We start from the raw sequence: 14,702 nt of genomic DNA on the forward strand, positions 1-14,702 counted from the left end.
TTCAGCTCCTTATCTTGCTTCTCAGTCACTGGACAGCTCCTTACTTGCACAGCCCAACCCCGTTCCTGCTTCCAGCCAATCGTCATCCACACAACCCCCAAACAGCTCCTCCTCCTCCTCCTCCTCCTCCACGCCGAGCAGTCAGAGCTTGGCGGTCCCCGGCGGCGGCGGCTCGGGCGCAGCCCCTCCCCCCGCGGCGGGCAGCGCGCCCCCCTCCGCCCACGCGCCCTCCGGCCAGGCCGGGGCCGTGCAGTCGTCCAAGCCCAGCTCCTTCCCTCCCTTCGGGGCCCCGGGCGGGGGCTCCCAGGGGGGCCAGAACACCGGCGGCTCTGGGGACGCCTCCACCGCCGCCGCCGCCCAGACTCAGGGCCCCGCGGAACCGCCCGAGAGGTACGGTGGCCCCGCGGAGCCCGTAGCCTTTACCGCCAAAATGGAGTCCATTCACGTGTACTCATCAATGATTCCTGTTTCTCTAAACTAAAGATTTGATTACTTTTAATGTTAGTCATGCACAACAGCGTGCAAGTGTAACGGTCATTTATTTTAAGTGAACGAACAGAGATGCAGGAAAAGGCTAAACGTAAATAAATTCATTGTAAATAATTCGTAAAGTTGCAGTATCGTAAGCAGTAGAGGATTCTGGGTAAAATGTCCTTCGGCGGAGCCGGTCGGCCGTTCCCGGGGCGCTCCGAGTGACCGCGTGTCCGTCTCTCGCGCAGCACCATGGAGCGGGAGAAGGTGGGCGTGCCCACGGACGGCGAGTCGCACGCCGTGGCCTACCCGCCCGCCATCGTGGTGTACATCGTGGACCCCTTCACCTACGAGGAGACGGAGGGCTCGGCCCACTCCAGCGTCTGGACCCTGGGCCTGCTCCGCTGCTACCTGGAGATGCTGCAGTTCCTCCCCCCGCACATCCGGAACGCCGTGTCCGTGCAGGTACCGCACACCCCCCACCCCCCACCCCCCGCCTCCCTCGGTCATCGCCCCGGCTTGTCTTCCGTCTTCCTTTCCTGAAAGAAATCAGGGTTCTCTTTTCTTAGAAAGGTAGAGCGTTTTATTTAATGCGCTCCACGGGCTATTTATCTGTGAGTATAGATCTAGAGCTATGGGGGGGGGGAATGCCTGCCCACTTAAGGTAATTAAAAATGTGTTTTTTTTTTTTTTTTTTTTTTCTTTGAATCTTCGTGACTTTGCCAGCGAGGGGGGGGTCGATTCTCAGAAGTGCGAACGTCAGCTCTGCGTGTGTGTCGGGTTGCGCTGGAGGTCAAAGTCTGACGGCGTGTGTGTGTGTGTGTCTGCACGTGTGTGTGTGTGTGTGTGTGTGTGTGTGTGTGTGTGTGTGTGTGTGTGTGTGTGTGTGTCTGCACGTGTGTGTGTGTGTGTGTGTCTGCACGTGTGTGCATGTGTGTGTGTCTGCACGTGTGTGTGTGTGTGTGTGTCTGCACGTGTGTGTGTGTGTGTCTCTTTGTGTGTGTGTTTCTCAGATAATTCCCTGCCAGTACCTGTTGCAGCCGGTGCGGAGCGAGGAGAGGCACATCTACGCCCAGCACCTCAAGTCGCTCGCCTTCTCCGTCTTCTCCCAGTGCCGGCGGCCCCTGCCCGCCTCCACCAACGTCAAAACGCTGACGGGCTTCGGGCCCGGGCTGGCCCTCGACACCTCCCTCAAGAGCCCCGAGGTAAAGAGCTGGCCCCCCCGGTCTGGGAACACCCCTAAAATCAAGGACCAGAACACTGACAGAGATGGGCTTTATGGGGCTGCTTCAGCTGAAGGGATTCATGTTTCTTCATTCATAAGTTTTCTTCAAATAGTGCTGGTAGAAACTGATCCTGGGTCAGAATCCACGGTCTACTCAAAAAAAAAATGGTTGGGAAAAGTGTGGGACGCTCATAATATACATTAGCGTACTTTAGCGTTCATATTGGTCCTGGAATTTGGGGGAATAGAACCAAAAACTCATCTTTAAGTTATTGAAATGGTGTCAAAGTTAAGTATAAGGGGGGATGGGGCAACAGTTCTAGAACAGTTGAGGTGTAGAGATAATTAGATTATTTCCTTAATCTCTATCCCCTGGATGCTGACTAAGCTAACCTGTAGCGCTCACTCAGTCACATGCTTTCTGTACATTATCTGGACGGGTAGGTAACTTGTGACAACACACCCAATGGGATTTCTCAAACCCTGATTGGCTGAGAGTTTGCAGGATCTGCTTTACATTGGCATTATAATGACTTCCTCAGCACAGAGTGCAGTATCTTGTTAACAGAACGCATACAAGCCAACGGCGAGGCGATGCGTGAGTTCGGTGCGTTCGGTGACGGACGGCCGTGCTGCGTCTCTGGCGGCTGCTCTCGTGACCTCACCCTCTCCCCCGCCCCCCCCCCCCCCCCCCCCCCCCCCCCCCCCCCCCCCCCCCCTCGCCCCGCAGAGGCCCGAGTGCTTGCGGCTCTACACGCCGCCCTTCATCCTGGCGCCCGTGAAGGACAAGCAGACGGAGCTGGGCGAGACGTTCGGCGAGGCCTCCCAGAAGTACAACGTGCTCTTCGTGGGCTACTGCCTGTCCCACGACCAGCGCTGGCTCCTGGCCACCTGCACCGACCTGTACGGCGAGCTCCTGGAGACCTGCATCATCAGCATCGACGTGCCCAACAGGTGAGCGCGCCCGCTAGCGATAACGCCCGCGAAGCCCGTCCCCATCTCGTCCAGGACGGGCCCAAATCCGGCTTTTCACATTCAGCTTATCGAGATCTTGATTAAGTGCCAGGATCCATCGATTTGTCTTGGAGTTTTAGCGCTGGACGCCAGTCGCGCCAGCCGTCCTTCGAATGAGATTAGACACCCTCGGTTAAGAGCGTTCGTGCTTCTGAAAGAGAGGTCGGAAGATTGCTGGGCCCTCCTGCTGACCCTTGAAAGCCAGAGCGCTTGATTATGAATGAGGAGAGAGCTCAAGTGCTCGGGATTTTTATACGTAGCGCTGAAAGATGCTCATTTTGTTTTGCGCTTTAGTCCGAAGGCAGAAAACTAATTCTTACTTTTTCAAATTTTGTAGCTGTACGTGTTCGGTACCCAGCTGAAAATACTGGTCACTATGCATTTGATTTAAGAAAATAATAATAATTGTTAACTTTTTACCAATTTACTTTTTTGTCTGTTTTCTGATTGATTACAAGTCCTTGGAAATTTTGAAAAAGTTACCTTGCAGGTTGTTAATATTAGCATTAGCAGTGTTAAAATTAGCATTAGCATTGTTAAAATCAGCATTATAAATGAAGCAGGAGCGCTGAGACTAGCTTGAGCGTGTCACATGGTGAGGGCCGTGTGCTCAATGGACCTGACGGCGGGCTGTGCTTCTCTCCCAGGGCCCGGAGGAAAAAAGGCTCTGCCAGAAGACTGGGGCTCCAGAAGCTGTGGGATTGGTGCCTGGGCCTGGTGCAGATGACATCACTGCCCTGGAGGGTGGTGATTGGCCGCCTCGGACGGATAGGTCACGGAGAGCTGCGAGGTTGGGGAAACTCATTCACAGGAGCTTATCTAGAACGTTCTTTTCCCGCTGCTTGCGTATATCGTTGCATACATGCTTTTAATAACTAATGAATTTAATAATTGTAATAATTAAAGGGAGGTGTAGCTGTAGGGTTTTTTGTTTGTATTCTTTTTCCTTTCTGGAGCCAGGCTGTGTCTGCAACCACTGTGCCTGACACCTTGAGCTCTGTAGCTGTGTGGCTGGCTGAGGAGGGGAGGGGAGGGGAGGGGGGAAGGGGCCTGGAGGGGAGGGGAGGGGAGGGGAGGGGGAAGGGGAGGGGGAGGTGGGCGGGCCCGCTGGGACTAAAGCGCTCTTTTCTCCGCCCCCCCCCCCCCCCAGATTGGAGCATTCTGCTCAGCAGGCGCAATCTGCAGTCGCTCAGCAGGAGGCTGAAGGAGATGTGCAGGATGTGTGGCATCTCCGCCGCAGACACTCCCAGCATCCTCAGCGCCTGTCTGGTTGCCATGGAGCCCCAGGGCTCCTTTGTCATCATGCCAGGTATTCTCTCTCTCTCTCTCTCTCTCTCTCTCTCTCTCTCTCTCGTGCTCTCTCTCTCTCTCATCCCACTCCCTCTCTCATCCTCTTCTTTCCCTCTCACCCCCCCTCTCTGTCTCTCACTCTCCTTCCCCTCTCTCATCCTTCTCTCTCACTTTCATCCTCCCTCTGTCTCTCGCTCTCCTTCCCTTCTCTCTTATCCATCATTCTGTCTCTCATCCCTCTCTATATCTCTCACCATCCCTCTTTTATCTCTCGCTCCCTCTCTCGCTCCCCCTCTCTCTGTCTCACTGTCTCGTCCCTCTCTCTCTGTCTCTATCTCTTACTCTCATCCCCCCCCCATTCGTGCCCTCACACACACACACACACGCGCGCACACACACACAACCGATGCGTTTTACCTTCTAGCTGTTTTGTGTTTTGTACAGCAGTGCGTTGTAGTAGCCCTGCTGTAGTACTGAAGCCCCGCTAGCCTGCTCCACCAGGCTGCCAGGCGCCAGATCAGCGGGTGCCTTCACTCCATTTGGAGCTTCTGATGCGCTTTAGCAACTCGCCAGATACGCGCGCGGCCCAGTAGCGCTTTATGGCTAAATTGAGCAGTGTCAATATTTCAAAAGCCCCTATTGATTTTGCAATTTCGCCATGGAAATCACTTGACAAGGAAAGCAGTTGTTTCATTATTTCGAGAGAAGCGCGGGGTTAGCTTAGCTGCCAAACCGTCCGCTGAACGCATCGCTCAACGATGAGTAATTACCGTGGCCGAATCAGTTTCGTCGACGGAGCCGACATGTCAAACTGCGTGTTTACTAAAAAACGTTTAGCGGAGCAAGAGAGTGTTTTCTTTGGTCTCGGACCTTGCAGAGAAGAGCGTGGTGCTTTTTTAAATCGGCGTCTCTGTGATGTTTTGAGCGCTCTGACCGCTCCTCCTCGGTTTCCGCCGCCCCCCCCCCCCTCCCCGCAGACTCGGTGTCCACTGGCTCGGTGTTCGGACGCAGCACCACGCTGAACATGCAGACGTCGCAGCTGAACACTCCCCAGGACACGTCCTGCACGCACATCCTGGTGTTCCCCACCTCCGCCTTCGTGCAGGTGGCCAGCTCCAACTACACTACTGAGAACATCGACATCGCCTTCAACCCCATTAACGGTGAGTCCACAACCCAGCCTTAGCTACACTACTGAGAACATCCACATCGCCTTCAACCCCATTAACGGTGAGTCCACAACCCAGCCTTAGCTACACTACTGAGAACATCCACATCGCCTTCAACCCCATTAACGGTGAGTCCACAACCCAGCCTTAGCTACACTACTGAGAACATCCACATCGCCTTCAACCCCATTAACGGTGAGTCCACAACCCAACCCCAGTTACACTACTGAGAACATCCACATCGCCTTCAACCCCATTAACGGTGAGTCCACAACCCAACCCCCACTATACACTACTGAGAACATCCACATCGCCTTCAACCCCATTAACGGTGAGTCCGTAACCTAGCCTTAGCTACACTACTGAGTACATCCACATCGCCTTCAACCCCATTAACGGTGAGTCCACAACCCAGCCTTAGCTACACTGCTGAGTACATCCACATCGCCTTCAACCCCATTAACGGTGAGTCCACAACCCAACCCCAGTTACACTACTGAGAACATCCACATCGCCTTCAACCCCATTAACGGTGAGTCCGTAACCTAGCCTTAGCTACACTACTGAGAACATCCACATCGCCTTCAACCCAATTAATGGTGAGTCCACAGCCCAGCCTTAGCTACACTACTGAGAACATCCACATTGCCTTCAACCCCATTAACGGTGAGTCCACAACCCAGCCTTAGCTACACTACTGAGAACATCCACATCGCCTTCAACCCCATTAACGGTGAGTCCACAACCCAACCCCAGTTACACTACTGAGAACATCCACATCGCCTTCAACCCCATTAACGGTGAGTCCACAACCCAACCCCAGTTACACTACTGAGAACATCCACATCGCCTTCAACCCCATTAATGGTGAGTCCACAGCCCAGCCTTAGCTACACTACTGAGAACATCCACATTGCCTTCAACCCCATTAACGGTGAGTCCACAACCCAGCCTTAGCTACACTACTGAGAACATCCACATCGCCTTCAACCCCATTAACGGTGAGTCCACAACCCAACCCCAGTTACACTACTGAGAACATCCACATCGCCTTCAACCCCATTAACGGTGAGTCCACAACCCAACCCCAGTTACACTACTGAGAACATCCACATCGCCTTCAACCCCATTAATGGTGAGTCCACAGCCCAGCCTTAGCTACACTACTGAGAACATCCACATCGCCTTCAACCCCATTAACGGTGAGTCCACAGCCCAGCCTTAGCTACACTACTGAGAACATCCACATCGCCTTCAACCCCATTAACGGTGAGTCCACAGCCCAGCCTTAGCTACACTACTGAGAACATCCACATCGCCTTCAACCCCATTAACGGTGAGTCCACAACCCAACCCCAGTTACACTACTGAGAACATCCACATCGCCTTCAACCCCATTAACGGTGAGTCCACAACCCAACCCCAGTTACACTACTGAGAACATCCACATCGCCTTCAACCCCATTAATGGTGAGTCCACAGCCCAGCCTTAGCTACACTACTGAGAACATCCACATTGCCTTCAACCCCATTAACGGTGAGTCCACAACCCAGCCTTAGCTACACTACTGAGAACATCCACATCGCCTTCAACCCCATTAACGGTGAGTCCACAACCCAACCCCAGTTACACTACTGAGAACATCCACATCGCCTTCAACCCCATTAACGGTGAGTCCACAACCCAACCCCAGTTACACTACTGAGAACATCCACATCGCCTTCAACCCCATTAATGGTGAGTCCACAGCCCAGCCTTAGCTACACTACTGAGAACATCCACATCGCCTTCAACCCCATTAACGGTGAGTCCACAGCCCAGCCTTAGCTACACTACTGAGAACATCCACATCGCCTTCAACCCCATTAACGGTGAGTCCACAGCCCAGCCTTAGCTACACTACTGAGAACATCCACATCGCCTTCAACCCCATTAACGGTGAGTCCACAACCCAACCCCAGTTACACTACTGAGAACATCCACATCGCCTTCAACCCCATTAACGGTGAGTCCACAGCCCAGCCTTAGCTACACTACTGAGAACATCCACATCGCCTTCAACCCCATTAACGGTGAGTCCACAACCCAACCCCAGTTACACTACTGAGAACATCCACATCGCCTTCAACCCCATTAACGGTGAGTCCACAACCCAACCCCAGTTACACTACTGAGAACATCCACATCGCCTTCAACCCCATTAACGGTGAGTCCACAACCCAACCCCAGTTACACTACTGAGAACATCCACATCGCCTTCAACCCCATTAATGGTGAGTCCACAGCCCAGCCTTAGCTACACTACTGAGAACATCCACATTGCCTTCAACCCCATTAACGGTGAGTCCACAACCCAGCCTTAGCTACACTACTGAGAACATCCACATTGCCTTCAACCCCATTAACGGTGAGTCCACAACCCAGCCTTAGCTACACTACTGAGAACATCCACATCGCCTTCAACCCCATTAACGGTGAGTCCACAACCCAGCCTTAGCTACACTACTGAGAACATCCACATCGCCTTCAACCCCATTAACGGTGAGTCCACAACCCAACCCCAGTTACACTACTGAGAACATCCACATCGCCTTCAACCCCATTAACGGTGAGTCCACAACCCAACCCCAGTTACACTACTGAGAACATCCACATCGCCTTCAACCCCATTAATGGTGAGTCCACAGCCCAGCCTTAGCTACACTACTGAGAACATCCACATCGCCTTCAACCCCATTAACGGTGAGTCCACAGCCCAGCCTTAGCTACACTACTGAGAACATCCACATCGCCTTCAACCCCATTAACGGTGAGTCCACAGCCCAGCCTTAGCTACACTACTGAGAACATCCACATCGCCTTCAACCCCATTAACGGTGAGTCCACAACCCAACCCCAGTTACACTACTGAGAACATCCACATCGCCTTCAACCCCATTAACGGTGAGTCCACAGCCCAGCCTTAGCTACACTACTGAGAACATCCACATCGCCTTCAACCCCATTAACGGTGAGTCCACAACCCAACCCCAGTTACACTACTGAGAACATCCACATCGCCTTCAACCCCATTAACGGTGAGTCCACAACCCAACCCCAGTTACACTACTGAGAACATCCACATCGCCTTCAACCCCATTAACGGTGAGTCCACAACCCAACCTTAACTACACTACTGAGAACATCCACATCGCCTTCAACCCCATTAACGGTGAGTCCACAACCCAGCCTTAGCTACACTACTGAGAACATCCACATAGCCTTCTACCCCATTAATGGTGAGTCCACAACCCAGCCTTAGCTACACTACTGAGAGCATCCACATCGCCTTCAACCCCATTAACGGTGAGTCCACAACCCAACCCCAGTTACACTACTGAGAACATTGACACCATTAACGGTGAGTCCCTGGCCCTTCTGACCGTGTGGCGATCGAGCGAGAGCGTGCTCACCTGTGTCGCCAGGGGTGAAGGGGCGCCATGTTCCGAATCCGTCCCTCTTCCTCCTCCCCCTTCCTCTTTTCAACGATTGCTGCTCGACTCTGTGGATTCCACGGTCGTGACTGCGCACCTCAACATCATTTTTTGCTTATTGTGAGTCCCTTCGGCTTAGAAGAGTGCCGAGTGACCCAAATTTTGTAACTTGCAGACGGGCCGGACGCCATCGGCATCTTTGACCTGCTGGAGTCCGAGAACGACCTGGTGGACCCCGACATCATCAACATCCTGCCCGCCTCCCCCACCACCTCCCCTGTGCACTCCCCCGGGTCGCACTACCACCACGGCGGGGACAGCAGCAAGGTAGGCCCCCGTCCAAGCCCCGCGAACTGGGTCAGCTGCTCCAATACCGGTCTGGAGCGTGGGGGGGGGGGGGGGGAGACACTGCTCAAACACGCACTTTTGTTTTTTTTTCCACTTGTTGCGTACGTGTGTGCCTGTGCGTGCAAGTGTGTGTATGTGTGATTGTCTTTGTGTTGCATTTGTATGCGTATGTTTGGCTTTGCTTGTGTGATTCTATGTGTGTGCGTGTGTGATTGTTTACGCGCTGTAATTATATGTATATATTAGACTTTTATGTTAGACTTATTTATATTTGGATCCGAGTGCGCTTGAGATTGTTTATGTCCTGTAATTGTGTGTATATTACCCTTGAGTCTCTGGTACGTCCTGTAATTGTATGCTTATATTTTCTATTCCCTGTGCAAGCGTGAGACCGTTTGCGTCCTGCATTTGTGTATATTTTCGATTCCCCGTGTTTGGGTGCATGGGTGAGGCTGTCCTGTAATTGTATGTGTACGTCTTTGAGTGCCTGTTTTTTTTTAACGCGCGCTGTTAACTGTATGCCGTTTGTGGGGCGCGTGCGGGCGCGTGCATTCTGGGACTGATCCCCCCCTCTCCGCCCCCTCCCCTCAGGGGCAGAGCACGGACCGGATGGAGTCCCACGACGAGGCTCCGAACATCCTCCAGCAGCCACTGGCGCTGGGGTACTTCGTGTCCACGGCCAAGGCCGGCCCGCTGCCCGACTGGTTTTGGTCGGCCTGCCCCCAGGCCCAGAACCAGTGTCCTCTTTTCCTAAAGGTAGCCGCTTCCCTCGCCCTGTTCGCGGCGGCGGCGTAGCATGTAGTAAAGTTGTGTAAGTCGCTCTGCATAAGAGCGTCTGCTAAATGCCTGTAACGTAAATGCAATGGACTCTCATTCGTGTGAACATGTCCGCGTGTTATTTCTTACGAGCTCCAAATAAGGACATTGCCCTGACTCTTTATTACTGCACTGCGTATCCGGTGTCTGTGCTTCCCCGTATCGAATGGGTGATTACAGCGTCTGCGTAGTGCCCGAGTCGTCCATCTGTTACCTTAAATCTCTTTCTGCCTGCCCCGAGTCACGTGACTCGGGTTCCTCGCCTTTAATAATTGACGAGCTCTCCAGCAGGGCCGTGTGAATAATTCAGGCGGCTTGTTCATTGGGTCGGGGCGAGCCACCGATGGAGAGGAAACTGAGATTTTTAACTCTAATCAAACGAGAGCCATTTTGTTTCCTGAGTGAGTTTGGCCCCAAAAAAAAGTCACGGCACGAAACATTACCGACGAGATACTAACATTCACTAAAGTCGGATTAATACCTCTGATGCGCGTATGTATGGGCTGCTATCTGAATGCTGAGCGTAGAGTCGTAGCTTTGCGAGTAGTAAGGATATGTCCACAGACCAGTACTTTGAGAAGAGAGGGAATGTGTGAAATGTGTGCAGCTGTCTGACTGACACTTTCTCCCCCTCCCCCCCCATCCCTCCCCCAGGCCTCCCTGCACCTCCACGTGCCTTCAGTGCAATCCGACGAGCTGCTCCACAGTAAACACTCCCACCCCCTCGACTCCAACCAGACCTCAGACGTGCTCAGGTACGCCGAACCCACGCTCGCCGTGTCGCTACGTGCTACATTACCTGTTTGACTTGTAGCGTAGCGCCCGCCCGCTTGTTTTGGTGCCAGATTGTGGTGAGGTCACTGAATGCCGCTCGACGGTAGGTTCCCCCCCCCCCCCAGTGCGCAGTTAAGGCGCTCGGAAAGTGCCTCTTAACAAGGAGGCATGTCTGCGCTTTCGCATTAAACGATGATGGAGAAGCGAATATAGCCAAACACGTCCTGCGTGTGTGATTTTTAGCATCTGTTCCCCGAGTTAACGTCTGCTCGGCTCCCTCTCCCCCCCCCACCCCACCCCACCCCACCCCACCCCTCCCCTCCCCCCGTCCACAGATTCGTCCTGGAGCAGTACAACGCCCTCTCCTGGCTGACGTGCGACCCTGCGACCCAGGACAGGCGCTCCTGCCTGCCCATTCACTTCGTGGTGCTGAACCAGATGTACAACTTCATCACGAACATGCTGTAGCCGACGGAGCGGGAACCAGCCCTGGGGGGACGGGGGGGGGGACGGAGGGGTGCTAAAAAGGGATTTTAAAAAAACAGAAAGAAAAACAAAAAAAAAAAAACAAACAACCTGTCTGATGACTACAGTGCTGGACTTTATATGAGTTTGGAACTCTTCCTTGCCAGTGCGAGTGGACGGGCGTGGCGGACGATCGATCCTACAGAGCCAGTACCGTGGAGCCGGAGAGGCCGGCTTCTGTCTGCCGACAGAGACCCCGCAAGCGTGGGAGTGGCCACAGAAGCCCCGCCCCCCCCGGGCTTGCGGCCGTGGTATCCGTTGCCGTAACAACGCAAGCGGCCAGTCCGCGCCCGGCGTGTCTGTCGAGAAGGGGAAGGAAAGGGACATTCGCAAACGAAGCCAACCGATTTTGACTCTTCATTATAAAGACCTGAAATTCCTTGTCTTTGGATGAAATTGTATCCAAATGAAATGCCTGCATCTATCTTATTTATTGTAAGTTTTTAAATGTATAATTTGTCTTATTTCTTAACCTCTTTTATATATTAAAAAAATCTAGAAGGTTTATATCGCCTTCCTGCTTTAAAGCAATTGGTCTAAAATATATGTAATCGTCTTAATTAAAAAACCAACAAAAACCACAAAAAAACAAAAACAAAGTTGCAGTAGGTTGCTTTTAGAGTATTATTTTTTGTAAGGGGGGGGGGGACAGAAATTTGTATTGTCATGATGTACAGATGAAGTAGTTTTGGGGTGTATGCCCTTGCCATTGTGTGTGGGGGGGCTTACGGCTAAGCTGCAGCTTCGGAGTACTTGTACAGCAATGAAGTTCACTGTGTTCAAATAAAAAGAGGTACATTGTCGTATATAGTATTTTATACCACACATTTAGACACAAAAAACCAAACGGCAATATATATAAATAATTATATATTAATGCGGCGCCGCCACGGCTGGTGCAGCTTCTGTTTTAGGAATAAAGTGCGTCAACTCAATTCTCCTGTGCTTGTGTTTATTTGGGGGAGGGAACTGCTCTGTGAAAATTTGGTCAAGGACACCAGTGAAATCTGCACTTCTGACAAACAGAAAATGAAGTCCTGCATATATATATATATATATTGTATATCTTATTGTAGTCAACTCCCAGGATTCAGCCCTGTACCCCTGGTGTGATGACTGATGAGGGGTGGTGGGGGGGGGGGGGGACCAGTTCCTGTAAGGAAGGTAGATATGGAGTTTCCTTATTCACCCAGAAAGCCCTCAAACTCCCACTCCCCCACCACCATCCCCAAAACCCCTTCCTTTCCCTCAAACCCACTCAATCTGGCTTTCCTGCACAAATGTGGAGGGACACCTCTGACCTGGCTGCATTTAGATGAACTCTCGTTGCTTTGTGAAAGTAAATGTGTGGTGTAAATGAAATTCTGCCGATAAACCTGCCTGTGGGATTTAAAGCAGAGTTTCTGTGCGCGGTGGAAGATGAATCGCGTTTCGAGGAATGTGTCGGTTGATCTTCCCCTGCTGGAATAAAACCTGTGTACCGATTTTGAAATGAGCTCCTATCCGTTTGGTTCTAATATGCTTTCAGCCCCCCCCCCCCCGTGATTCAGAAAGTTTTGGAAACTAGAAGAAAAGGTCATCGTTTTCTCGGAAGTGGTCAAAGTCCTCTTGTCAATACCGGTCTAACTTGCAATGGGTTTTCTACTCCCATTAGCTCATGAAGGTCAAGTGTTGGCCACTGAGATTTGTGTGTAAATATATACATATATAAATATTAAATTAAAATGTTGACAGATTTTTATTAGATTCTTCTGTATAAAAGGTGTGCAGAGTGGCAACTTTTTTTTGTAGCTGTTAATGTTTCTTCCTTATGTGCACATCAGGTTGAGACTTAACAGGATCCCTTTATCGGTGGTTTGTTGCTGTTGGGCTATAACGGGACTGGGCATTAGGGGCCGTTGGGGTGCAGATTTTGTACAGTCGGCGCTGGTTTGTCATCCAAGAGGCTCTTGAATTTTCTTCTAACACACGTTTTCCGAATTCAAATATCTGGTGAGGCCTTTTCGCCATCTTGACAAATATCTGCCATGAAACTCGGAAGTTTTCTATTTGTTGCTGGTGCCCCATTCGGTGCAATTAAGGAAACACAAACCTATCGGGAAACCTTTTCTACAGTTCGTAAAAGCAATTTATGCTTGACGTCTGCCTTTGAGACTTTTCTCATAACTGTGGCTGAACTCCCCAAGTCATTGTGTCGCACACGAGGTACAAATGGAAATTTTAAATGCTATTTTATTACTAAGTAGAGTAAAACCACACTGCAATGTTCCCCTTCTTTCTGAGACCATAGAATCCTTACTTGTGTACTATTGCTATGAATTTAAAGGTGCATTAAGTTTTCAAGCTGTATACTGATTTATTGGTGTACATAGGCGCACTCACTTTTCCCCTCATTGTTGTGTGGAGGATGTAAACATTGAGGTAATAAAGAAGCTTTTTTCATGGTGTGAGCTCTTGACAAATATTTAGCGCAAATAGGAAATTGCGTTCATAGATGCAGATGTTTGCTCTCTGTGCTAATTTCACTTTGTATTTGCTTCTTAAAGTGGCCAGTGTGGGTAAAGGATCTAGCGACTGCCATGCACTGGCTACTGGCTTGAAGGTACTGAAGAATAGCAAAACTCTTTGTCTCCAAAAATGTGCTATAGGCATGTACCAACCAGATCTTTGCCATTGTAAATTCAGATTTTTTTAAACCGATGTTTGAATAAAATGTAAAGGTTCCTGCTGGTGGCAGAATAATCAAACTGATTTTTGAAATGTCAAATTCAACTTTGTGAGTGGCACATCTGATACTTTTAAAAGCATTAAAGACGTGTGTGATGGGGGGATGGGATTCTAAGGGACTGTGTTGATTTTGACTTCTATAAATGTTATTTTAAACAACTACTATAAAAGCGGACAATAAGGCACCTGTTACTACAAATACATATTTGTAAAATTCAAGTCCTGCCCAATTTTCTGTACTGAAAAATGTGTGAAAAGGAGGAAAAAGAGCTTAGTGTCCAAGTAATTTTGGGGAAAAAAATTTTGATTCCAAAAATATTAAATAAAATGATATTCCTACCCTGCAAGGTTTTTAAGACATATAATTCTAAAACTCAGAATTTTGTATTTCCACTTCTGTATTTACATATGCAAATGACTGTCATGCTTGTATAATATGAAAACACCACATCCACCGTTTGCAGTTAATAATGGATTTTTGATTTTTTAAAAAACAAAAAAAACGATATCGATATAATGATCAGTTATTTGAATAGATTAAATTGGAACTATGAGTTTGTGACTTTAATTTTGTGTATCATTGGCTGCCGATTTCACCCTTTGTGAGTATGAAAGCTGAATCCAGCTTTAATTACTTGGACCAAGCCGTTTGCTCCTTATTCCCTCATCTCTCTTTCTGCGATCTGAATGTACCATCTATGTAATGTCGTGAGAAGTGTCTTAAATTATCTTGAATTAGAAGTGATTTCCTTAAACCATTGTTTGACTCCAGAAGCTGATAGACAATTGCTTTTTACCACAATCACTTTTTAGTCGTTGGGGTGCACGGAGAAACGCTACGTGAAGCTACAGAGACCTGAAAGCTGAAA

The 14,702-nt window shown here is 50.3% G+C and overlaps 1 protein-coding gene across 1 annotated transcript in view; it reads left to right on the forward strand.

The window, feature by feature from the left end:
* The window catches only part of med13a (mediator complex subunit 13a), an 86,922-nt gene extending 74,881 nt beyond the window's left edge, over positions 1 to 12,041 (forward strand). Inside the window, exons 20-30 of the mRNA XM_035434917.1 lie at positions 6 to 390; positions 720 to 936; positions 1,485 to 1,676; positions 2,427 to 2,650; positions 3,358 to 3,500; positions 3,861 to 4,019; positions 4,978 to 5,163; positions 8,819 to 8,970; positions 9,583 to 9,747; positions 10,462 to 10,562; positions 10,917 to 12,041. Of these exons, the coding sequence (XP_035290808.1) occupies positions 6 to 390; positions 720 to 936; positions 1,485 to 1,676; positions 2,427 to 2,650; positions 3,358 to 3,500; positions 3,861 to 4,019; positions 4,978 to 5,163; positions 8,819 to 8,970; positions 9,583 to 9,747; positions 10,462 to 10,562; positions 10,917 to 11,049 (2,057 nt within the window). The 3' untranslated portion in view covers positions 11,050 to 12,041. The remainder of the gene's footprint in view (positions 1 to 5; positions 391 to 719; positions 937 to 1,484; positions 1,677 to 2,426; positions 2,651 to 3,357; positions 3,501 to 3,860; positions 4,020 to 4,977; positions 5,164 to 8,818; positions 8,971 to 9,582; positions 9,748 to 10,461; positions 10,563 to 10,916) is intronic.
* The last annotated feature ends 2,661 nt before the right edge of the window (positions 12,042 to 14,702 follow it).

Source organism: Anguilla anguilla, chromosome 9 (genome assembly GCF_013347855.1).
Source record: "Anguilla anguilla isolate fAngAng1 chromosome 9, fAngAng1.pri, whole genome shotgun sequence".
Classification (NCBI taxonomy): domain Eukaryota; kingdom Metazoa; phylum Chordata; class Actinopteri; order Anguilliformes; family Anguillidae; genus Anguilla; species Anguilla anguilla.